Genomic DNA, 25,185 nt, shown 5'->3' on the forward strand with positions numbered 1-25,185 from the left:
CTGTCAACTGCTAAGGCTGAGGCTGTTTGGAGGCACCATTCCCACAGTGTCATCATGAAGGTCGCCCTGGGACTGGCCACCGAGAACAGACCCTGGTTTCAAGGCTGCACTCCCTCCCTTGCCCCTTTGTCATCTCTGGGGCAAGGGATGGTGGGGGCAGCACGGAGAGACAAGACCCACCGGTTTTTTAAAATAACTGCATCCTTTAATGGCAGTAATACAATTATTGGATGAAGAGGCCACAGGAGAAAGGGCAGGTGACGTTTCTGGAAGACAGATATGGAGTACAAAAAGGGGCGGGATAGTCATGCGACGATCATTGTAAAAATACAGTACGTTATATACATATTTGCACCATCAACTTTCAACTCTGAAATAGTATTTACACTTTTGTTACAATCCTGGTTAGAGAACAAGTTTTCTTTAAAAGCTCGGCCTGATGGCAAATGAAAATTTTGGGTCAATTCATAGTCCCATGAGGTTCTTAGGCTGAATATTCCAAGAGGAGGGCTCCAGCTTCTATTTCATCCACAGATTTCAGTTTTAAAAAAGTATTTAATTTTGCTTTTACAAAAGGAAATTCTCAAAGGAGGGAAAAAAAACCCAACCACAGCCACACTGTGTATTCCTTCTTATCTTACAAATACTAAGGGCTGCAGCCCTCTGCTTCACGGCCAACACTGGTGGCTGAAAAAAATCTCACTGATGATTGTTTAAAAAAAAAAAAAAAAAGACACAAAGACAAACCAAACCAACCTGATCATGGTGCACTAACCCTGTGGGGCTGCCTCTCCCACCCTTGCTTCTGGCCCCAAACTCAAAGACTATTTCTTTTCCAGGGGAGGGGGTTTGTATAGAACCCTCTCTAACCTCCCACCCCAAGGAGGTGGGAGGGGGAACCCTTTGGCTGGGACACCATGTTTCCTCATTATTAGCAAGGAAGAGTCAGGGCCCTTAAGTGAGGTGGTTGAGATGGTGGGATGAGGAGAAAAAAGGCAGGCGACAGCCACAAGTACTGACACACAGGCGGGAGGGAGCCCTGGCCACACAGGCCTTGCCCAGTTCCCCTCAGGCCAAGTCCGTGGGGTGGGCCTCCTCTGGGGCTCTGTGGATAGGACGGGACCTCAGCCAGGGTCCTGGGGGAGCTCGGGGCAAGTATCTCTGCTCCCTTCCTGGCTCAGCCGGATGAGAAGAGCAGGACACAGGCTTTGGGTTCCATGCCCCCCGGCCCCCCTGCCAGCAGGAGTCCCAGTCCCTCTCCTGGAGAGGGCCCAGCAGTCCATACCCTGCCCTGGTGAGTCTTCCACCATGTCCTCAGGCCCCTTTCCTGGAACTATCCACAAATCCAACACTGTACAGGCCTCTCAACCCACGCACCTGTTGGCTTGGAAGAAAACCAAATACACCGAAACCACGGGCCCTAAAGATATGGTGCACGGAGGTGTGAAGAGAGCGGAGAAAGCAAAACACTTTGCTGAGAACCACCCAGGGTTCCATCTGACAGGAGCCTGGTGGCGCGGCCACGCCACGGATCCTTGAGCTGTCCCCAGAGAGGCCGGGGCCAGCACACTGGGCGCTCTGCCTTCTGAGGCCCAGGACAGACCCCGGCACAAGGGGAGAAAGGCATGGCCATGACATGACAGGACAGGAGCTAATACTGACAGAAAACACGTGGTCTGTGGAAGCTGCCTCCTGGAGGCAACTCTTGGGGGGATGTCGCCCCACACCAGCCTTGCTGACTCCAGGTCCATCTCTCACCCGGGAGTCTTCTGTCGCAGGCTGGAGGGCGCGGGTCTACTCTGGGATGAACTCTGGACGGAGGGTGGCAGGGAGGCCTGTGTGTGAACCCAGACGAGACAGCGGTGGGAAAGCACTTTGTTTCTCCCAGCCCAGGCAGCTTCCGAAGGCTCTTTTTCCTTTCTTTCTTTCTTGCTACTTTCCCAATTCCACTGGCCCCTGCAGTGGGTCGTCATGGCCTGCACACTGCAGAGGAGATGCAGAAACGCCTAGACCTGCTTTCACGCGGGTCCTGCCCACCGTCTCGGCTCCGGCTCTTCCTGCGCAGGCACCGAGGGGCCAGCAGCGCTCAGCACCTTCTCGACGCCTGCTGTTCCCTTTGTCCTGGGGGGGAGGATGGGGGGAGGAGGAGGAGGGGCCAAGCTTTGCCCAGAAAACCCACCAGGCCACCAGCCACCAGACTGGAGCCCCAGCCTTTAAGGAGTCCCTGAAAATCAGGCCCGGCCAGGCCAGGTGGAGTGCCAGCTGGGGCTGAGGCCCAGGGGACTCACAGCTGTTCACATGCACATGTAGGTTCTCCTGGCAGGAGCCTGGGAGCCCCGCAGCACTGATCAGAAGTTAAAGATGGTTATATACAATTCATATGTTTCAAAGAAAGCACTACTTTAAAAAAAAAAAAAAAAAAAAAAAGAGGAAGAAAAAGAAAAAAGAAAGAACACCCAGATCCCCTCCCCCTCCCCCCAAGTCCCCAGCTCTGGTCGCTACCCTTAAATATTGCCCTGGGCAGGGTGGGGCGCAGGGAGCGCTCGACTCCGGCTTAACACTACTGGCAAAATGGGGAGGCGGTGGGGTCAAAGCCTTTAAAAACATCTTTCAGGGACCCGGCGTCCTGCTCACCCTCTCGGGCCGGGCTGTTGCCAGCAAACGGGCTTCCGGAGCCCGTCTTAGGTGCCTGTTTCACGGTCCCGAAGAGGGTGGGCACTGGGAGGTTGTGCACGCCGGGCTGGGGCGGGGTGCCTTCTGCCGGCGGGGTGCCCGTGGCAGTGGCGGGGGCCGCGACGGCCTTGGGCCGGGGCCGGTTGTAACTGTTGTATCTGTCCGTGGCTGTGGCCGCACCCCCATCTGCCCCGGGCTTCCCCGATTCGGGCTGTTCCAGGGCAGACTTGCGCACAAACGGGGGCTCCTTGGCCTTGGTGGCGGAGCTCTTGCCGTTGCCCTCGGGGCCCTTGGGCTGGGCACCCGCGTCAGCAGCTGGCTCCGCGGCCCTGCTGCCCGCGTTGGGAGTCCTGGGGTCATAGAGGCTGATGCCGCTCAGCACGCTGCTCTGGCTGCCCCCGCCGCCCTGGCCCAGGCCGCCGGCCGCCAGCACGCGCGGGTCATAGGGCGCGGTAGCTGGCGGGGAGGACTCTCCGCTGGGGCTGGCGGCTGGGGAGGGTGATTCGGTGGGGCCAGGCTTGGCCACCCGGGAGGAGGCAGCAGAGTCTGCTGGTTTCTGCAGCCGAGGGTCAGTGGGTGTCTTCCGCACTCGGGGGTCACTGGGCTTGTCACTGGGGCCAGGGGCTGCTGAGGGACCAGTGGCATTGACAGTCTTGAGGATGCGAGAGAGGAGCTCAAAGTCAGGCAGGCTGGAGCTGGACGTGCTGGGGTCTGTAGAGGTGCCCGGGCGCTGCCGGGGGTTGGGGGGGCCCGAGGTGGCGGTGCGGTGCAGCCTGGGATCCAGGGCAGGCATGGACTGCAGGGCCGCGGGGATGGGGGGCACTGCATCCTGCTTGGGGATGGGCAGGGGGATCAGGTCCTCGGGGTTCCAGAGCACAGTGCGGGCGAAACTCGGCTTGCTCAGGGTTACATCCTTCTTGATGTGGCTGAACTGCTGCAGCTGCGACCTCGGGTCCCGCAGTGGGTGCCCAGGGAGGGGGTCCAGGGGAATGTTCACAGCCTTCTCCCGAAGGGCCCGCTCCCCTTCCTCCTCTTCGGCAGGAGGTGGCCCAGACCCTTTGGAGCCACTGGGGCCTGCAGGGCTGGAATGAAGGCCGCCTTCGGGCTTCGGGGTGGGCAGCGAGCGAGCCAGTCGAGGGTCAGAGGGTCCTGTGTCACCTGGACCTGAACTGCTGGAAGCCTCGGCGTGGCGGGTGAGTCTGGGGTCCCGGCTGAGGCGGGGGTCAGCCAGCCGGCCTCCCGTGGGGTGTCCCTTTTGGAGGCGTGGGTCCCCTAGCCCGCTGCTGCTCAGCTCACCGACGGAAGCCTGGGGCCGGCTCGACGACTGCTGCCTCAGGGTCTTCAAGATGGAGGTGACGCTGCCCCCACCCTCATCCTCGTCACTTGAGTACCAGTTTCCAGGGTCACCTGAGAAAGCAGAAAGCAGCAGGGGCATGGTGAGTGGCCACCACATCCGCTGCCAGCCCTCTTGGACCCCATGGCCGCCCACTCCCACCTCTTACCTCTCAGAACCTCAGTTTCTCCTCTTAAAACACCCCCTCCCCAGCACGGGATGCCACGAAGAGCCAGTGAGCTCAGGCAGGCCAAGCACCAAGCCTCGCAGGTCTCTGGCTGTCGTTCGTGGACCCTTCCCCCCACACCACCACTGTCCTAAGTGCTGTGTCTTATTTGTCACAACCACCCAGGATACAGCGTTATCATCAGGCCCATTTGACAGGGGAGAAAACAGAGGCAGGGACAGTGCCCTAAGATAGGGGGAGGAGCCAGGGTTGAGCTCAGACTGCGAGCCCAGGGCTTTACGGCCACCTCCTCACCTCCTGGGCAGGTTCAGGCCCCAGCACAGCAGGCCAGCTCTGAGTGCCTGTGAGCAGTTCCTGCTGCCTCGGCTCTCACTGCGCTTGGGGCTCACAGACATGTACCTCCCAGGCCCCTCAAAATGTTCCTGCGACCCAGAGCAGGGCAGTCACCAGCTGATATGAGGCGGGGCCAGGTGGGCAGACTCACAAGCTGGCCCACATCAAACTTTCCAGGTAGGTGCAACCGGAGCCCCTAGGGGAGGGGGCTGTCCCCTGTTCTCACTGTCTCACTTGCTCCTCGGCTCCTGTCAGGGCCACCCATGGCCTCTGGCTTCAGGTTCTAGACACCATTTTTGTTCGTGCCATTTCCCCCTGAAGTGGATGCCATCAGGTCACTGTCACTGCACGGCACCATGAGACTTAGCAGCTGCGACTGTGATTACCGCTGGTTTACGTCAATGACTAGTTCTCATCTGTTGGCTTCCCGAGAACAGGGTTGGAGGCAAGTGGGACTGAGCACCTCCCTCCAGCCTCCTCTGTGAGGGTGCACCTCCTCTACTGCCTGCTGCCTCCTCCAGGGACCAGCCCACCGCCCTCCTTGATGGGATCAGGGTCTCTCCCAAACCCCACCACACAGAAGGGCAGCCCTGTGTCTGATTTTCTCAGGGACATGCAGCAGCCCCAGCAGTTTCACAGCCCTGGGCAGGGGTCCTCCCCGAACACAGGCTCCTTTCCGACGCAAAACCTGACCTAGGCGTTCCCCAACTCTCCCCTGCACAGCGGCGCGGGGGGGGGGGGGGGGGGGGGGTGCGGGGGGCCTGCACCCATCAGGAAAAGCCCCTGCCCCGGGGGAGGACACATGCCTTCCTCATTCTCCCGGTCCTGCTTGCTGCTCTCAGCCAGCCTCCTCGCTCTCTCCTCCTCTTCCTGCTGCTTCTGCTGGATCCTCAGGTACAGGGCCCTCTGGGCCGAGGGCAGGAAGTCAGGGACACTGGCGCCCGGCTTCGGCCGGCCTGGGGGCCCTCCCTCAGAGAAGCTGTCAGGCTCCAGAGGGTGCTCGGGGAAGAGGTGCTCCCCAGGCTCCCCCGGCAGCTCTTCGTAGTGCCCGTAGTCCTCTGTGGCAGGGAAGAACCGAGGGTTCATGTCGGGAAGGGCCTCACAGCGCCAACTCCGACCCACCCATGCCCTTAACTGGGAAACCAGCCCCTGATGGCGATGGGTGAGAACGTGTAGCCCGTCCCTTCCGACCCTCCCCGGGGGGGCCCCACAGAAAGCCCAGCGGCCGGGGACAGAGCAGCCAATGGGGGGGGGGGGGTGAGGGTGGTGTCCCACCGAGGATGCAGCCACTGAGAATGGGGTTCATGGTGAGGTTTAGTGACATGGGCAAATGCTCATGAGGTGAAAACAGGACAGAACGTCGTACGGATGTTTGTAAAACGCAAAGAAAAGGCCTTGAAAAGACAGACAAAAAACAGTCCCTCTGGGAAGGAGACTGGGAGAGAGGGGCTGAGAGATCTTTCACTTTTTACTCCACAATTTCTGATATGTTTTAATTACTTTTGATGAGCATTAATTTTACCGTTTCTTTAAATCAATCAATCACTAAAGAAAAACACACCCTAATCTCAGAGTAAGCTCATAATACGAGTTCAACCGTGGTAAACAAAGACTAGAAGAGAAGAAAATACACCAAAATGTTGCTATGGTTACATGTCAACCCAGAGACTCATGGGTGATTCCTCCTCCTCCTCCTTTATGGGTTCCTAACTCCACAAATGTGTATGGGCATGCTGTTGTGTTTAAGGAGATGGGGGTGGGGGGTGTTTCTCCCACACAGCATCTAGCAAGCACAAGGCTGAAGGGTTTGCCTTCATTCCTGAAGGGCGGGCAGGTGCCCGGCACTAGCCACCTCCCTTCACGAGTGCTACCCAAGTCAGAGCCAAGGATGAGGGGAATGGCGTGCGCAGATCTCTGATGACGTGCCTGGAGTGTGAGAGAGTGTGTGTGTGTGTGTGTGTGTGTGTGTGTGTGTCTCAGAGACAAAGTCCAGTCAGCACTGCCCCACAGAACGTTCTGCAATGATGAAGCATTCCTTAAATGGACCGTGCCATGTGGCGCCCCTACTGAGCTGCTGAAACGTGGCCAGCAGTACCAAGAAAGTGAATCTGTAATTTAAACTTTCAGGATTAAAACAATTAAATGGGTAAACACTGCATATACAAGGCTTATGAAACAGAAAATGAAGGATCATTTTCTTCTAACCCCTCAACTGCATAATATGTGAACTTGATGGGCGAGTCTGCTCTAGTGCCACACCTGGCTTGAAGCTGGGGACACTCCTTAAACAACAGTCCCACCCAATCTCCCCACACGCAACTCAAGAGTGAATTACTTGATGGTCCTGCAATTCTGAATATATTAAAAACAACCGAACGGTACTAAAAAGGTAGATTTCACGATATGGGCGTTAGAGCGAATTACCCCAGAGATACCAACTGTTACCAGCTTGACAGACTTTTGGGTTTCTTCCCCACGCAGACCTTTTCCATGCACATTTCATACACATTGTTTAAATTGGGAGGAGCCCCCTCAGGTCAGCTGCTTTTCTCCCTTGAGAACACATCACTCCCGTCTCCCTGCCCCAAACACCTGCTCTCATGCCTCTGAACACTATCTAGATGCCAAAGACGCTCACACTGACCTCCACCCTGGTCAGCTCCCTGACGCCTGTGTGGCTGTCAAATGGGCATCTCGTGCTTAACGTGACCAGAGCAGAAGCGCTGCCCCACCCCACCCTGGCACGGCGTGAGCACCCACCAGCGACTCTGCCCCGCGACCGGCACCCCACCCGCCCCTGCCACCTCGTCACGCTGGCCTTGCGGCGCCACCTCCAAACCCAGCCCTGCTGCTCCCTGTCACCTCCCAGCTGCCACCCACCTCCCCTCTGCCCAGGGTGACTCAGAGGCAGCCCACAAGCTGCGCCCTCCGGCCCCTCCGAACGTCCCTCACCCTTGTGTTCCTCTGCTCTGCCCACCGTTCTCCTACCAAGTCCCCCTTGCCACAGCCCACAGGGTCCTGTGTGCAGGCACTTCTCTCTCCAGTCTTTCCAAGCCACGTGGACACCTCTGCTTTTCACAAACAAGATGCCTGGCTGGGGCCTCCGTACCTGCTGCAGCTGCCGCCGAAGCTAAGCTCCCAACCTCCTCCTCACCCCTCCCTTCACACCTGACTCACCGCTCAGGCCTCTGCTGGCTGCGATGCACCAGAACACAGGCGCTCCCAGCCTGCCTCCCCCGTCACCCTCACCCGGCGCCCCCCTTCACGTCTAGCAACGACCAGTGCCGAAATGAGCTGACGCCCCTCTTCACGCATTTCCTGTCTGTTTCTCTCCATTACAATGCAGTTAAGGCAAGGACTGCATGCTTTGCTTGCTCTGGCCCCAGGCCTGGAAGCACACCTGGCCCCTGGCAGCGACGACACCTCTCATCCTTCTGAAGGCAGCCCTGTCACCCAAGCACCCTCACTGTCGGACATTTAGGCTGTTACCAACACACGTTCTCGTTTTAGTAAGAAAGCAAAGAAAGGAGGGAGGAAGGTGGTCAGTGGTGGGGACAGAACAGGCAGAGTCACAAGGCAGCTCCAAGCCAAGAACCACCCAGAAGGAGGCCGCTTTGGCTGAGGACACCTCAGCCTTGACGTTCAACACCGTTCCGCACCCGCCCCTCTAACTTCCCACGTTCCTGTTCCACACACACCAAGCAAAATTTACAAGAAATTAAATAAGTTATAGTGACGATGCTCATAACACCCCTCCCAGACTCAACATGGTAGTGAAGCCCACGTCACTGAAAACGCAACCACTCACAGGACAGAGATGGAGTTGGATTCATGTCTTCAAAGACTCAGACCAAGGAAGAGAAACCAAACGTTCCTGACTGCCTTCCACTGTGCGGACCCCAGCAGCCCACGCAGCCCCACCCCGAGCCCTGCATACCTGCATCCCCAATGAGTCCCGGCTCCATCTCCATGCCCTCTTGCTGCTGGTAAAAGTTTTCATAGAAGTTCTGGGCTGGCGGGATGGGGGGCATCATTCCAGAATGTGGGGAGTCTCCAGGACCATAGGGCAGCATTGGAGGGCCACCAGGTCCCATGGGCGGGCCAGGGTTCATGCCGGGGCCCATCGGCATGTCGGGGTGCATGTCGGGATGCATGTCGGGGTGCATGTCCGGGTGCATGTCGGGGTGCATGTCAGGATGCATTGGGCCCCCCATTGGCCCCGGGGGTCCCATGTTGGGCCCGGGGCCCATCGGCCCTGGGGGTCCTCCAGGACCAGGGAACCTGGAAGGAGAAAATAGTGCTCGTGAGAGAGGCTGCAGAGGAAGGGTGACAGCCACATCCCCGAGGAGACACGGAAGCCTGCTCATGGTTGAGCAATGGAGGGCTCCAGACCAGGCCTCTGGGGGCTGTGGAGAGAGGGAGGACGCCGGCGCAGCCATGGGGCCCTGGCACAGAGGAGCCTAGCTGGGCCCGGAGCAGCCCCAGGGCACTCACCTCACTCCCAGCTTCTCGGCCAGCTGTCCTGTGGGCCGCACCACAATCTCAAACAAGGAGGGGATCTTCTTGTTGTACATGTCCTGCTGCTGCTGCAGCTGCTGAGGGGACAGCGGCTCGTGCACGGGCATGGGCATCTGAGGGGGCCCGGGGGGCGGAGGCGGGGGCGGGGGTGGGGGCGGGGGGCCACCCTGCATGGGCCGGCCATTTGGAGAGGTCGGGGCGGGGGGGCCGGGGGGGCGGGGTGGGGTGGGCAGGAGGCCCACGCCGGGGGGCGGTTTGGGCAGGGGGTTGATGCCCTGCTTCTTCAGCTCCTCAACTTCCTTCTCATCCTCAGCACCCGCCTCCGCATCATCAGCCAGCATCTGCGGGCGAGAAGGACGGACAGTGAGAGTCAGGAAAGGGGAGGAGGCAGGTTGGAATGAGAGCCCCAGGGTTGAGAGCTGAATTTTCTGAGGAAAACGCCTCAATACCCCAAGGCCCTTGCAGCATAAAGCCGATGACCACAAAGCCTCTTTGGCAAAAAAAAATCATCGCCCCACACCACGGCCGCACCCACGCTCGGTGACCCGCGGGCCAGGATGACGCCCACCTCCACAAGGGCAAGACCCCCAGGGCCCACCATGAGACCTGTAACAGGCCAGATGGACAACTTCAGTCTGGATTCAAGCAGAGCATCTCACCAGTCAGGGTCCTGTGCAGGCCTGCCTGCTTCTCCTGGAAGGCCAGCTGGCAGTGTTGGCCTTTGGCTGGTGCCTGGGAACTGGATTTTGAGAGGGTTCCCAGGATTCCCTGACTGATAAGAAGGGCTTACTGTGTCTAAACTGTCTGCCCAAACAATGTGCTTTCTGCCCAACATCCCTTTTCCTTCTGGGAGTCTGGGATTTTGGTACGTGCCAGGCAGAAGCTGCCCTCAATAAAAACCCTGAGCACTGATTAAAAATAAATAAATAAATAAATAAAAAACCCTGAGCACTGAGTCTCTACCGCACGCCCATGGCAGACAACATTCCACACATGCTGTCACAACCTGTGGAGTTAGCCATGTCCCACATGGCTCCTGGGTGAGGACTCCTGGAAGCTGGTGCCTGGTTTCAGTCTTCACCCCCTGCCTTTTCTCTTTGCACATTCTGCTTTGTGCGCTCTCATTGGAGCAAAATCTCAGCCAGGAAGAGGACAACATGCTCTGCCCTGGGAGTCTCCCCAGCAAATTGTTCAACCTGGGCCCAGGTGGCCTTGGGGACCTCGGCACACGTGCCTTAGTGGATCTTAGTGTGGGGCTCTGAGAAGCCCCGGGCCTGGCATCGCAGCCTCAGCACTGCTCCAGACAACTCCTCCTGTTCCTTCCCTCAGGGATGGTGGCAGTGTGGGTGGCAGAGGCAGGGTTTCCTGACAGGTGTCAGGCAGTTCCCAGCTTTTCTCTCTGTTTACCATCAGCAATGGTATGTGGACCCAGGGATGCAGGGTCCAAGAAGAATTTGGCCTCAAGGGGGAGGGAAAACTTGGAAGACTGATCAGTGGAAAACATTTGACACTTAGAGCCCTGCTACTCAAGGTGTGGTCTGGCCCTGGACCAGCAGCCCAGGGCGCCCGCTGAACCAGGACCACATTTCCTCAACCATGAGTGCAGCTCACACTATGTCCCCTGCCAGGCACAAGCCTCCCTCACCGCTCCTTCCTGCCTGCCACTCACGTAGGGGTCACTGAGTGCCACCTCCTCATCAAGCCTCCCCCGATGGCATCCTGTTCGGGGGTCTCTGGGATCCCTGCACGTTCCCTCCACTGCCCCAATGATGGAATCAGCATCTACCTGATGCCTGGATCTTGTCTCCTCACCACTAACCAGCTCCCAGCTGGGGCTCCCACATCATCTCTCTGGCCAGAGCTACAGGCACCACCTCCACCTGGCCGCACCTCACTCCACGCACCTCCGCTCCTCCACAAGCCACTAGCTGGGCTCTGTGAAGAGCAGACCCCCCCACCTCCCTGCCCGAGCCAGGATGGGGTGTGATCCTGACCCCTCCCTTCTCTCATCCCCACACCCAAACTGCCTTGGAGCTGCTGCCTGGCTCAACCCCACCCTCCGGCCTGGGTCCCACAGCCTCTGAGCAGGACCCCGCCCCAGCCTCCCGTCTAGTCTCCCTGGCGTCCTCCGCCAGGTCACAAAGCCAAAGCCCTGCACTGCTAGATCCTCTCAATGGCAACTCAATGCCCTCAGGTGTAGACAAAGCCTAACAAGGTTATATACCTCATTAAACAAGAACAAACTTGACCACAACTTCCTCCCCGCCCAGGGACGGGGTGCTGCAGTCCAGCCACTGAATGTGCCACACTCCCCTTGCCGCCAAGACTAGGGCCGCACACCTCTGCACCCCTCAGCACGTGGAACACCCAGCCCACGGCCCCTCCACTGGGGACAGAGGCTGCGGTGATCTTTCCACTTCTGCCCCCTGCCTGGCACAGTGCTCGGCACTCATGGCCACACGGTGAACTCAATAACCAAAAGAACTGAAGAGCTGGCCCACAGGCCAGCCTCCATGAGAATATCGCTGGCCCCCGGCAAGGCAGGCCTCCTTTCCCAGCGAGTGCTGGACCCTCCTTGGGTCTTGTTGCTTCTGCCTCCCCACTGTGCCCGGGCTTCCGTGCCCGTCCTGTGCTGGGAGAAGTCTTACCTTATGGCCGGCTCCCACTCCAGGACTTCGCCCCCCTCACCCCTTGCACACACCCCACAAAATCTTAACGAGGACTCCAGCCCGGGACACAGCCAGCACTCTCTTTTACCCGCCATTCATCTCTTTACCCGCCACTCGCCCTGGGCCACAAGCGCTGCCTCGAAGACAGGGGCTGAACTGCATCAGAGCCCAGGACACTGATGCATGAGACACAAGGGATGTCGACATCACCCCCCTCCACTCCGGAAAGCTGAACTCAAACCATCCAGCCAGTCCTTCGGCACATCTATCTCCAGAGACTCCCGTGCGTCCCTTCCTGGGCCTCTCTGCAGCAAGGAGACCCCTCACACCAGACAACCGGGGCCTTGCTGGGTCCTACAACCTCCCCAACCACAACTGATTCGGAATGATTCCTGGGTTTCCAAATGTCAAAGGCATCCTCTAAATGGAAAATGACCACCATACCTGTGGATATACAAGTTGCGTGGGCCAAGCTTCATCAGGCCAAAGAAATAAGCTCATGTCCGTTTGTTAAAAATTCTAAGCTTTTGCCCCAGACTGGAAACAAATCAAATGTTCTTCAACTGGTGACTAGATAACCTTAGATCATCCACACAGTGGAGTACTACTCAGGAACAAACAGTGATGAACTACCAACAATGCCTACAACAACGTGGACCAATTTCCAACACATTATGTCCAACGAAAGGCTCCATAAACCTCACACACAATTAGAAGCTACACACCATGTAAGTCTATTCATGTAACTTTCTTGAGAAGGCAAACTACAGGGACAGAAAACAGATCACTGATTGCCAGGGGCTAGAGACGGGAGACGCGTTGACTATAAAAGGGGAGTTTAGGGGTGAAAGAATGAATTTTCTCTACCTAGATTGTGAGGTGGTTACATGGCTTTCTGTGTTTGTCAAAACTCAGAACTAAAGTGGGAATACCTTTTTATTTTTAAACTAGATACAAACCATACCTCGACAAACCTGACTATAAAACAGTGTACGTACAGAACAGTAACTAAAGGATTTAATGGTAAAGAACTATAATGTGTGCAACTTACTGTCAAATGGCTCAAGGAAAAAACATCAGTGAGAGCAAGTGATAAAGCAAATTGGGCAAAATGATGCTAACAGAGGAATCTAGGTGGAGGGGAGTCTTTGCATCATTCTTGCCACTCGCTCTCACAGAATAGTCACCGACAGCCCCAAAGGCAGGCACGTCTCAAACCTGAGTGGGCGGTTGGAAGCTGATGTATCTGGACAGACAGAAATGTCAGCGAGAAGTAGGAAAAAAAAGCTGAAGGGAGGAAGAAAGTGAGCACAGGGACCTCCCTGGTGGCGCAGTGGTTAAGACTCCACGCTCCCAATGCAGGGGACCCAGATTAGATCCCTGGTCAGGTAACTAGACCCCACGTGCATGCCACAACTAAGAGTTCGCATGCCACAACTAAGAAGCCTGTGAGCCACAACTAAGGAGCCCTGGAACCACAACTAAGACCCAGCACAACCAAATAAATATTTTTTTAAAAAGATATATTGGTAACATTAATTTCGTCTGTTTTTACTTTTTAAAATGTGTCTACTAGAAAATTAAATTTGTGGCTCTATGATGTTCCTATCAGACAGTACTGGTCTAGAGCGCAAACTCTGAACCTCCAGCAGGAGGCAGTCCTCAGTCAGAGATTGTTTAGTTCTTCAAAGGAGAAGTGAAGCCGCCATTACTTTTCCCACTGCTTACTCTGGGAATGATTCACAGATTCTAGATAGCTACCAGTAACAAATCCCTGTTCCTAGGATAACTGGCCGAAGTGCCTGGCAAAGATAAGAACTTTCTCCACAAATGCTCTCCCAGTGAGGAGGGGACATTCTCTTGCTTTGCTTATGCAGGACTTCCCCTCAAGCCCTCAGGCAGCCCCAGTGGGTGGATTCTTGAAGCTGGCTGAGACACTGACTCTTTCCACTCTCAAAATACAGTCAATCCCCTTAAACCTCCTGGGAACCAGAAAGAAAGCATGAAAACCTTCATCTGAAAGGACACACGTTTTCACACTCTTTCACCCCGTGACGGATGTCAGGAAACCAAGGACAGTAACCAGGGGCCCCAAGTCTTCAGCCTGACTCCTCAGGGAGAACAACAGACATGAGGCTGAGTTTCAAATGTCACCTGGCTGCTGAGGAATCCCTGATGCCTCCCCATCCTGAGAGCCTCCCATTGCCCTGTACTTCTTCTACTACGTAAGAATCCTTAACACCTGGAAAGAAACATCTGACCTTTCCATCAAAACAGAACCTATCCCAAGTCTCACCTCCTCTTTGTGTACCACAGGCTCTCTCTAAAGGACAGCTAAGAAGTCACGAGGTTTGTCACGAGACACACAAGGCAACATTCCTTTTAGGGAGCCACCCCCCAATGAAAACACCCTGGCCAGAAAGGAGACACACATGTGATCGCCTCCATTCTCCCTGCAGAGAATACAGTCCCCATTTCCTCCTGAACGTGGCCCACCTCCAGATCAACGCGACTAGGGATTCTGGTTCTGCATAGAGGCCAGACAGGCAGGTGCAGCTCCCAGTCCCCACCGGCTACGGCTGCTGTCAGCCTGGACGTTGTTACCTTGTCCAAGAGCTCTCTGGTCTCCTCGGTCAGGGGGTCGTGAGAGAACATGCAGTCATCGCCATTGATGCAGTTCCCAGTCGTGTGGTACAGCTTACACGGAAAATCACGTTCATGGCAAGTTAAGGGAAAAGCCTCCCCTCATGAAACCCACCTGAGGACAGAATCCAAGCTCCTTTGTTTTATAGACAAGGAAACTAAAGCCCAGAGAGGTGAAGTGACTGGCTCAGGACTGCACAGCAGGCTGGCAGATGACAAAGATGAGACCCCGGTTCTCGAGACTCCCACTCCAGAGTGCTTCCTGCCCCATCGTGCTGGCCTTGAAGCTGTGTACTCAGGTCCTCACTCACCAGGAAGAGGGGACGAGTTCAATGATTTGCCCACGGTTACACAGCCATTTGAAAAATCTCAGAGAGATAACGGACATTGGTACAGGCCAGTCTCTCGACCCTTGAACAACATGGGGACTAGGGGTGCCAAGCCTCTGTGCAGTCACAAATTTGAGTATAACTTATAACCCGTCCTCCACACCCTCAGTTCTGCATCTGTGGGTCTAACCAGCTGCAGATGGCGTAGTACTGTAGCACTTACCACCGAAAACAACTCAATCTCTAAGTGGACCTGGAGAGTTCAAACCCACGCTGTTCAAGGATCAACTGTATATGTAAAGGGAATATATAACGTGCGTGCCTCAGTTTACTCATCTGCAGACTAGGAACAGCAGACCCAGCACAGGGCAGATGTGAGGGTTAAGAGACAGAGGCGCGCAGAAAGCTCCTGGCACAGCCCCGGCACACAGAGCGGAAATGCAGGGAAAGTCAGCTGTTATCACCAACAGGAGAAAAGGAGCTCTGCGCCCTCCGTCAGAACAAGCGTGGGCAAAGGATATCGTGCATGTAGGGGCAGTTCTCAGCTCTGGCACAAAATCCGGTGATGTAAAACTTGCACAGTTCTCGCTTCTTTGGTAGCTCGATGTCATGACTAAAATTACAGTGGTCTCCCTGGAAGAGAAGCAGTGAAAAGGTAAGCTGTTTGCAAAAGGAGTACTGCTCTGTCACTGCAGAAGCACAGAGGGACCAATGACAGAAACGACCACCCCCCCCCTCCAGCCCCCACCCCGCCGGCGTCAAAGGACAGGAGGCCCAGGAAAGGCAAACAAATACATGCAAGCTTCCCGCCAACTTGAAACGCCCACCACAGCGCGTGCTCCTTTCTCGTGCCCCTGCCTCCCTCCCCCACGTGCTCTGTTCTCCCAGCTCCATTCTGCTGCCTTTCACTGCTTCTTTTTAACTCTTCCTCCTCTTGCCTTTGCCTCTCTTACCCACTTACTGTTTTTCACTCTTTGCTGCATAACAACCACTATCCAGTTTCATGCTTTTTCCTTCCTAACAGAACCCCAATTTGGTTTGTGCCCAGTTAAAAATACTCCATTTTCCAGCTTTCCACGCAGCTGTGTTCAATGCGATGTACACGAAAGTCCCCAGGGAGGACAATACTGCCCTGATTTAAAAAAAAAAAAAATCCCTTCATACAGTTTTCTTCCTCCTAGCCCTTAGATGTGATGCCTGGAGGCACAGCAGCCATTAAGCAACCATGAGGACAAAAGCCACATGCTTAAAGATGCCAGAATAAAAAGTAGGAAGGAATCTGGGTCCCCCATGGTGCCACTGACCACTGTAGCAGCCCTGCAGTGCACCCTCCTTCCTGGCCCCAGACTTTTTTCTTTTTTTTGGCCGCACCATGTGGCATACAGGATCTTAGTTCCCCAACCAGGGATCAAACCCATGTCAGCTACAATGGAAGTGCAGAGTCCTAATCACTAGACCCCCAGGGAATTCCCAGACTCTCTGTTCTGAGAAACAGATGTCTATGTGTTTAAGCCAGTGGAGTGGAGTTTTCTGCTACTTGCAGTCAAACTGTACAATCCAAACAAAACAACATCCAGCTAAACTGAAAAGAGAAACTGTTCTATATCTGTTCCCTCTTTCTCTTACAAATAGCTACTCATTTTTGTTTATATATACAAGGGTGAGTCAAATATTACCCGCACTCTGACTGTAGAATTTCTTTTAATTAACTTTTAGAAAAAACAAATACATCATTTTTTGACATAAACCCCTTGCTTTTCAATACACTTTGTCCATCTGTCAACAAGCTTTTGTAGTCCCTCATTAAAAAATGTTTTAGGCTGAGCTGTGAGCCACGAATGCTCCGCTATCTTTATTTCTTCATCAGAAGTGAAACTTCGTCCTTGTAGGGCTGCTTTCAGCAGACCAAACAGGTAAGAGACCGATGCAGCAAGATCAGGACTACAGGAAAGATACTTTAACACCTCAAAACGAAGTTTTTGCAGAGTGTCAACAGTCAGCAGAAGTGCGTGGACGTGCACTGTCATGCAAGATCACAACACCCTTGGACAGCAGTCCTCTGCGTTTAATCCGAAGTTGAGGCTTCAGCTCTCCAAGAAGCATCTCACTGTAAAGAGCACTGTTGACTGTTGAACCTTTTTCCTGATGATGTTCCAATACTGGCCCTTGAGAATCCCAGAAAACTGTAAACATCAATTTTCCAGCTGATGGTTGACTTTTGAACTTTTTCTGGTCGGCAGTTGAAGGTGTTTCCATTCCACACATACTCTGCCGTGTACTCTCAGGCTCGTAGTGATGAATCCATGTCTCGTCACCAGTAATGATTCTAAGAAACTTTCACCTTCTTTAGAACATCGGTCCAAATTTTGTTTGCAGATACCCAAACACTTCTGTTTATGCTCTTCTGTGAGTTGTTTCAGTACCCGTCTCACACAAACTTTTCGAAACCTAAGTTCGTCGTGGATGACTTCGTTTGTGGTGTTACAGCATCCCCCCCACAGTCCTGATCTGCGCCATTGGACTTTCACCTGTTTGGTCCCCTGAAAGCAGCCCTACGAGGACGAAGATTCACTTCTGATGAAGAAGTGAAGACAGCGGTGTATTTGTGGCTCACAGCTCAGCCTAACTCATTTTTTAATGAGGGAATATGAAAGCTTGTTGACAGATGGACAAACTGTACTGAAAAGCAAGAAGATTATGTTGAAAAATGATGTATTTGTTTTTTCTAAAAGTTAATTAAAATAAATGCTACAGCCAGAGTGCGGATAATTTTTGACTCACCCTCATATTTCAACTTTCTAAAAACAATATGAACTGCAACTATAATAAGGAATATTCTATACACACACACACACACACACCTTTGTTTGACACACAGTAATATTTTTTCCTAAGACAGATACACAGGTGCAGCATTCCCTGGGCACACGCTTGCCAGTATCTGCCCACTGCCTGTATGTGTGAATAAAAAGCTGGCTGGTTGAACTAACACTAGATTATACTTGTTTCCTTCAGAACTCTGAGGTCACTGGCCCATCTCCTGGCATTAGACTCTGCTGTGAAGGTCAAAGCTGGTCTGACCCCCACCCCCCGCCCCTTTTCTGTCTGGATGCCTTAATGATTCCCTCTCCAACATTAAAGTTCAGTAACTCAACCAGGATATGTTACACCTCTGTGTGAGCATCAATTCTAACAAGACATCTGAGGCCACGTGGATTGGGTGAAAATTTTGGCCAAAAAAACCGGATGTCTCATCTATCTTGTCCTGGCCCTTCAGTCACTCTGAGGAGTGACCCGAGTCTTCCAGGCCCTCCAGGCACCTCTCAGACAATCACCCCAAGCCCACGCGAACACTGCTCCCAGTGAGTGTGACCTCCCTGCTCTGGGCACCCTGGCAGTGGAACTGGCCCCTCACCCATGTGCACCGCCCTTCCACAAAGTATTTGCAGATGACTTTGCCCTTCTTGTCGGACTGCTGGTGGGGCTTGTCGTGGTCACTCCTCCGGTAGCTCCCGCCGCCGTCCTGTTAGGAACACAGAGCGTGAAGGAAAACAAGAGTGAAAAGGAAGGGCTGGGAAGGGGTCTGTGCAGGCCAGGTGGAGACAAGTGTTGAGGGAGTGAGAGTAAGAGGGGGTGCCTGGCAGGGAAAAGCACGCCCTGGAGTAACAGGAGCGCTGACCAGCAGGCTCCAACCAGCGCCAGGCATGTGGGGTTTGAGCCCCGGAGCATGGAGTGTGGGCAGCTGAGGACTTGCGCACCACACACCTACGTAGGAACCCATCTGTTTCGAGACGAGGTGGCACGAGCCTTTCTGGAAAACTCTCCAGGGCTAACTCAGGGACTCAGAAAACAGGTGACCGTAGGTGTTACAAAGATGTGGTTTCAAAAACAGAGGGTCTCACCAGCAGCGCATCCCCCGTGAGAGATGATTAGTGCCGACAGGCCCTACCGGGAACGGCTGATGGGAGCAGGCGGATAGTACCAGACTCGGAGGACAACTCGTTAAAAATAAAAAAAAAAGGAATTTCAAGGAGCCTTGAGTAAAAACATCAGATGAGAATGAAGAGTCGACTTACGCCCATGTCGTCGTCGTAGAAGTCTTCGTCGTCGTTCATTCCGCCCTTGTTCATCCCTCCTCGGCTGCCACCTCGACCGCGGCCCCGGCCCATCCCTTTCCCTCGACCTCGGGAACCCCGGCCACGGCCTCGACTCAACCCTGCAGGGGAGAGAAACGGCGTTAACCTGCAGCCTCTCCCCAGGACCCGAGTCCAACAGCTGCCAGAAGGAGCCCCACTGACTCGCCCTTTGTGGCCCCCGCCCACCTCGTCCTCGGCTATCCTTGGACCGGCGGTACTGGTTCAGCTCCTTGGAATAATCGTCATAGTCCTCATCTCCCATGGGCTCCTCACTTTCTCCATACTGGAATTTCAGAGGGAAGGAAAGCAAGAAAGTGTCATTTGGGGAACAATGAACAATGTACCGAAGTACACACACTCCACCCCTTTCTGCCTTTTTGTCCACTCAGGACAATGTCAGACTCAGAAAGGCAAGTGAGCAACCCAGGGACTCACACCTATGCCCCCTCCTCACACACCACAGCCTAAGCGGGGCCTGGTCCTAGTCCTTTCCCTCGCAGTCTTCACTCTTAGGACTCCCAGCCCACTGGGCAGCTAGCAAGGGACAGCTGTGCAGCTAGAACAAGGGGCCATGTGGCAAGGTCTCGGGTAGGGACAGAACAGCGAGTGTGGTGACTCCCCTCTGTGCGGGCGTGTGCGGGCGTGTGCGTGTGCGTGTGCGTGTGTGTGTGTGTATGGGGTGACCAAATAGGCACCTGACCGCAAAGGTATTAAACGCTTTGAGAGCACCCTTGGGAACCCTGTCCTCAGGGATGGGAATTAAGGCACTGAGACTGCAGTGGGATGAAGATGTTTCTGACAGCTCACCCTTTGGTACTTTCAATCTTGAACCATAGGAAGGTTTTCTCTATTCCAAATAATAAATGAACATTTTACACACATAAACCTGCCTTCTGATGCTTTCTTTCCACCTTAGTCTTACAGACTAAGACATAGTCTTGCAGCCCACCAGCCCCCACTCCCACCCCCTCTCCCCCGAGCTGGAGAAAGTCTTACTTCCATCTCCTCCTCGTAGAAGTCCTCTTCGTCCTCTGGGTGGTCTCCTCCCACGGACCCTCTGCCCCTGCCTCGGCTGCCCCTGCCCATGCCTCGGCCTCGAGACCCTCCGCGGCTTCCTCGGCCTCGGTAGCCCCTGCCGCGGCCCCGGCTGCCTGCATGGTGATACAGACAGTGAGTGCCTGAGAGAACAGGACCCACCAGCAGGAGAGACGTTAACCCACTGTCTGCCCAAGGTCAAACATTTCCTCCTGCTCTAAGAAGACTTCCTAGCCGCTCGAGGCTGACTCACGGTCGCTGGGGCACTGGGCAGGGGCGGCTCAGCACTGTGGACACACGCCCGCCGCAGCACTCACTGCAGTCCCCTGACTAACACGGGCACCAGTCACGTATGCCATTGAGCACCCGAAATGTGGCTGGCCAACCTAAGAAATGCTAGGAGTATAAAGTGCATGCTGGAACTTCAAAGACGTAGTGAAAAACGAGAGAGAGAGAATATAAAATATCACATTTGTCTATTTGGATTACATGTTGAAATACGATTTGGAATGTATTTATAAAATGTGTTGTTAAAATTAACTTCATCTGTTTCCTTTTACTTTTTTAATGTGACCACTAGAAAATCTGTAATTACATGGTAGCTTGTACTATATTTCTACTGGACAGGCTAGTCCAGAACCTCCCCAAAGAGCAGGGCCTATCTAGGGAGGAGTCCAAGAAAGACGGCTGAAAGAAAAAAAATGAATGGCCAGTCACTCAAACAACAAGCTGGGCCTCAAGAAGTTCAAGCAGGGCTAAGAACTACTGGGCTGGAAAATTCTGGAAACCCTCTGGGGTTGGGAAATATCACTGGCAGGAGATGGTTCTAAGAGGCCGGGCTGGGTCTCTGGTGCCCTGCCCTCCCCCACCATCCTCCTAACTGCCACAGGCTCAAGGTTCAGAGGTGTGGCAGTCCCGTGGGCTGCAGTCACACCTTGTCAGGTGATGGGAGGCTGGGGGAGGAGGCGCCAGCTGTCAGTTCCCCTCCCCAGGTGTGAGAGAAGCTGTCCCTTCTCTCTCTCTTCACAGCTGACCAGGAAGTGAACTTAAAAAACAACCCTTCAGGGACTTCCCTGGCGGTCAAGTGGTTAGGCTTTCACTGCCGGGGCCCAGCTTCAATTCCTGGTGGGGGAACTAAGGTCCTGCAAGCCATGTGGTGTGCCCCCCCCCCCACAAAAAAACAGTACACTCCCCCCCTCCCCAAACCCCACAACCTCCAGTCACAGTAGCCTTCTCCTTGCCTCATGCCAGCCTGGCTCCAAACCAACCACAGTCTCAGCACTGGACCTTCTTCTCACGTGGCGGAACTCTAGTCCCCTGTGCTTGCATGTGAAGCTCCCTGCCCCTCTCCTCCTAGGCTTATCTCGGCCCTGAACGACTGCCTGTCTCCTCTCCCAGACCTGACACTCCATGAGCACAGGGCCCATGAGGTCTGTCTGGCTCTGCACTGCGCCCCCACCCCCTGCCCCAGGTCTGCTCTGACACCCTGCAGGAGAAGCTGCAGGCCTCACCTCGGCCCCGGCTGCCGCCCTCCTTGGCGCGCCGGTACTGGTTCAGCTCTTTGGTGAAGTCGTCGTAGTCGTCCTTGCCCATGTCCTCCTCCTCCTCACCCTCGTACTCCCCGTACTGCTCGTTCTCGTAGTCTTCGTACATGCCGTAGCCCTTGCTGTCCATCTTGGAGTAGGCCTTCTTTGGCAGGGGCGTGGTGTGCGATGGGGCATACTGCTGGTGGGACTGATGGGGAGAGGACAGTGAGCTGGCCCGGGGCCTCGGGTTCAGTCCACCAAGATCCCCACTGCTTCCTGAACTGGCTAGTGTGCCTCAGTGCCTCTGCTGTCCCCGGGGTGAGATGCTAGCCCCAAGCCACTCTGGGGCCTGAATCTCATCTGAATGAGATTTGGACTGTGGGCCCAGATGTTTCTGTTCTACAGAAAGAGCCACAGCTCTAAAGACAATTGAGAAACACAGGCCCCACAACCTCTGAATTACTGGAGAGGGAAAAGAAGGGTGTATTTCCCAAGGATACAGAACAATCTCATTTGGGGGGAGGGGGCCTGGTAGGCAAGAGGGTGCTCCTTAGTCAAAATTTTCCTGGGGCCTTGCAATTCAATTAATGACTACTTGGCAACCAAACTAGAAAACCATTTAAAATGATGCTTTCCAAAGTGTGTTAGTTCCAAGAGATACTGGATGAAGTTTAAAAATACAAATACATGCACAAATGGAAGCCACCAAGATGTCCTTCAATAGGTAAAAGGATAAACAAACTGGTACATTCAGACAATGGAATATTCGACAATTAAAAGAAATAAGAAAGACATGGAGGGACCATAAATGCGTATTGTTAAGTGAAAGAAGTCCATCTGGAAAACCTACATATGAGTCCAATTAAATGACATTCTGGAACACACAAAACTACAGAGACAGTAAAAATATTGGTGGCTGCAAGGAGCCGGGGGGAGAGAGTGATGAGTAGGTAAAGCACAGAGGACTTCTAGGGAATTGAAACTATTTTGTATGATAGTGTATGGTAAATACATAACAAGAGGCATTTGCCAAAACCCAAAGAACTGTAAACACAAAGGGGGACCCTCATATAAACTATGCACTCTAATCAAAACTAAAGCACCAATGTTGGCTAAACATCTACAACAAATGAACCATACTAATGCAAGACATTAAAAACAGGGGAACTGGGTAGGGTGGGCAGGGAACTGGACTACCTGCTCAGTTTTCTCTAAACCTAAAAATGCTCTAAAACAAGGTCTTACTGTGTGGCACAGGGAACTGTATTCAATATCCTGTGACAAACCTTAATGGAAAATATGGAAAAGAATATATATATGTATAACTGAATCATCTTGCTGTACAGAAGAAATTAAGAAAACATTGTAAATCAACTATTTTCATTTTTTTTTTTTTTTGGCTGTGCCACATGGCATGCAAGATCTTCCCGAACCAGGGATCAAACCCCATGCCCCCTACATTGGGAGCATGGACCCTTAACTACTGAACCGCCAGGGAAGTGCTACATTCAATAAAAATTTTTAAAATAAAACTGCTCTAAAGATAAAGTCTCTTCATTTTAAAAGTCCATACTCATTTAAAAAAAAGAGAGAGAAAATACAAAACATAGAGATGTACATGACTACTGTAGCAGATCTTCAAATGCCTCAACCCCTAGTTCCCAACCACCGCTGTGGTGCTCCCTCCACTCCCTGCCGCCCTCAGGTTTATAGTCTGAATCTACACTAGGACCTCAATGTCAACTCTACCATCTTACAATGAGCTAGCTGTGATGACGGATGCTGCTGAGTCACGGGGTACCTTTAAAGACTACTATCTTTAAAAATATTTTTTATCAAAACTTGAAAATCTATATTGATTTCTTACTGGTTTTGCTGGGGGGGGGGGACAATACACAAACTGGAAACTGGACAAATAATTTAAATTCATGTTTAAGCTCAATGATACATAACTCCTGACCTCACAACATCTGAAGTGATTTACTCCTGTAACCATTTCATTCTCTTGCCAATTTTCCACAAAAGGTCATTTCTGAACAGTGGAAAAGTCAGCTCTGACAGGGACAAATCATCATTTTTCTTAGGAACAGGGGACATGGTGAGCCCTGCCAAGGCCATGGGAAGAGGGGGCACAGGGAAGCATGGTGATCAGCCACTGACTGGGGTCAAGCCCAGATCCTGCGCTTCGGAGCAGCAACCCGGCTGAAGTTTCCTAGGTCTCAGTGTCCTCCCCTATAAAAGCGGGGATAAAAACAATACCTAATCTTGCAGAGTTAATATCCGTGTAAAGTGACACAGAAGAACGCCCAGCACACAGCCAGTGCTCAGATGATTTCATCCCCCCCCAGCTCTGAGCCCCATGGGGGCCCCAGACCAGCAGTCACTCACCGGTGCGTAGGGGGGGCTGTACTCTCTGTACTTGCGGTGCCCCTTCTCGCTGGGGCTGAAATCCGAGTCATCTGAGAAGTCGGAGAAGTCATCACTGGAAGAAGCGTGGCGCTGCAAGGACAGGGGCGGAGGATCAGAGCCTCTGCGGCAGCCTGGCCACCTGCACGGCCGCTGCTGGAACGTGCCGGGAGGGCTCGGTGCAAAAGGCCTCACCTAGGGGCATCTAGCAGCAGCGGAGCATGAGCTACCAGCTCCCTCAGGAAAGGTCTTTATCCAATGTGGGAAAAGGAGAAACAGCACGATTAAGAGTGCCCTCTGGCCTGACCAGATGAGCTCGGCCCCTGGGGCACTCGGCCAGGCCCGGCGCCAGGACCTACTTTGTGCTTGGATTTCCTCCTCTTCTTGGACCTCCTCTTCTCCTTCTCCCGCTCTTTCTTGCGCTTCCGCTTCAGCCTCCGGTGAGACTTCTCCTCATCTGAATCGCTATGGTGCTTCTCCCCCTTCTCCTTCCGGCTCCTCTCAGGGCCTCCAGAGGTGTCCTGGGTCTCCTCGGCCCCATCATCTTCCAGTTCGCCTTCTTCCAACTCACCATCTTCCCTACGAACCAACCCCAAAGCCAATATGAGCACGGGGTTGGGGCTGCGGGCCGGCCGAGGACAACGGGAACACAGGGCCCAGTGCTGAAGGCAAGAGGGCTGGCGAAGACGGGGTGAGGGTGGGGCTGCTCCCCGTATCTCCCCCAAAGGGCTGCCTCTGCTCTGTCTGTCCTGGCGGGGGTGGGGCCCGTGGATGTTAGAGGGACTGCCACGAGTAAACAGGCTCTGGTCCCCAGGTTTCGAGATCCGACCCGCTCTCTCCGCTCCACAGCTCTGGGCCAGAAGTGGGGAGTTGAGCAAATGAAGAGAGGCGAAGGGTCCCAGACCCTTCCGGAGGTCCCCACGTGGCAGCTGCCAGAGCGCCCCCAGGACTCACCCTCACCTGCTGCTGACCCCTTTGTTTCCCCCGACTCGCCTCACCTCTGGGTATCCCTTCTGGCTCCCCTCCCCCATCCTACGACTTCCTGACTTTGTCAGATCACCCACATGTCACCCCAATCTCCAGTACTTTAAAAAATAAAAGCACTCGCCACACGTGACAGATGCTGCGGACAGGACATCCTGAACATCTAAATATCTGCGGGGTGGGATGGGGTGGGGTGGGGTGGGGTGGGGGTGAGGGGATAAACAGGGCTAAGAAAGGAGCAGCTGGAAAAAGAATCCAGTTTTTGAGCCAAACCCACAAGACACAGTTCTCACAGTGCAGGAGTTGGTCTAAAAAAAAAATGTAAAAAAAATGTCAAAAGCTCCTGAACTTCCTCATGCATGACGACGGCAAAATATCTGTGAGAGCATAAAAAACTCCTTCCTTCCCCATTA

The 25,185-nt window shown here is 54.0% G+C and overlaps 1 protein-coding gene across 9 annotated transcripts in view; it reads right to left on the reverse strand.

Moving 5' to 3' along the window:
- Window positions 1-718: 718 nt before the first annotated feature.
- The window catches only part of ZC3H4 (zinc finger CCCH-type containing 4), a 56,247-nt gene continuing 31,780 nt past the window's right edge, over window positions 719-25,185 (reverse strand). For 7 of the 9 annotated variants that reach the window (XM_057711656.1, XM_057711653.1, XM_057711655.1 and 4 more), the window contains 13 exons: window positions 24,148-24,367; window positions 23,771-23,881; window positions 21,368-21,590; window positions 19,818-19,999; window positions 19,008-19,104; window positions 18,762-18,901; window positions 18,101-18,208; window positions 15,207-15,318; window positions 14,318-14,427; window positions 9,021-9,385; window positions 8,464-8,807; window positions 5,333-5,584; window positions 719-4,080 (listed from right to left, as the gene is read on the reverse strand). In XM_057711656.1, coding sequence (XP_057567639.1) covers window positions 2,561-4,080; window positions 5,333-5,584; window positions 8,464-8,807; window positions 9,021-9,385; window positions 14,318-14,427; window positions 15,207-15,318; window positions 18,101-18,208; window positions 18,762-18,901; window positions 19,008-19,104; window positions 19,818-19,999; window positions 21,368-21,590; window positions 23,771-23,881; window positions 24,148-24,367 — 3,784 coding nt within the window. In that variant the 3' untranslated portion in view covers window positions 719-2,560. The remainder of the gene's footprint in view (window positions 4,081-5,332; window positions 5,585-8,463; window positions 8,808-9,020; window positions 9,386-14,317; window positions 14,428-15,206; window positions 15,319-18,100; window positions 18,209-18,761; window positions 18,902-19,007; window positions 19,105-19,817; window positions 20,000-21,367; window positions 21,591-23,770; window positions 23,882-24,147; window positions 24,368-25,185) is intronic. The other 2 variants (XM_057711654.1, XM_057711662.1) reach the window with 2 other exon arrangements.

The sequence above is a fragment of the Hippopotamus amphibius genome, chromosome 16, assembly GCF_030028045.1.
Source record: "Hippopotamus amphibius kiboko isolate mHipAmp2 chromosome 16, mHipAmp2.hap2, whole genome shotgun sequence".
NCBI lineage: Eukaryota > Metazoa > Chordata > Mammalia > Artiodactyla > Hippopotamidae > Hippopotamus > Hippopotamus amphibius.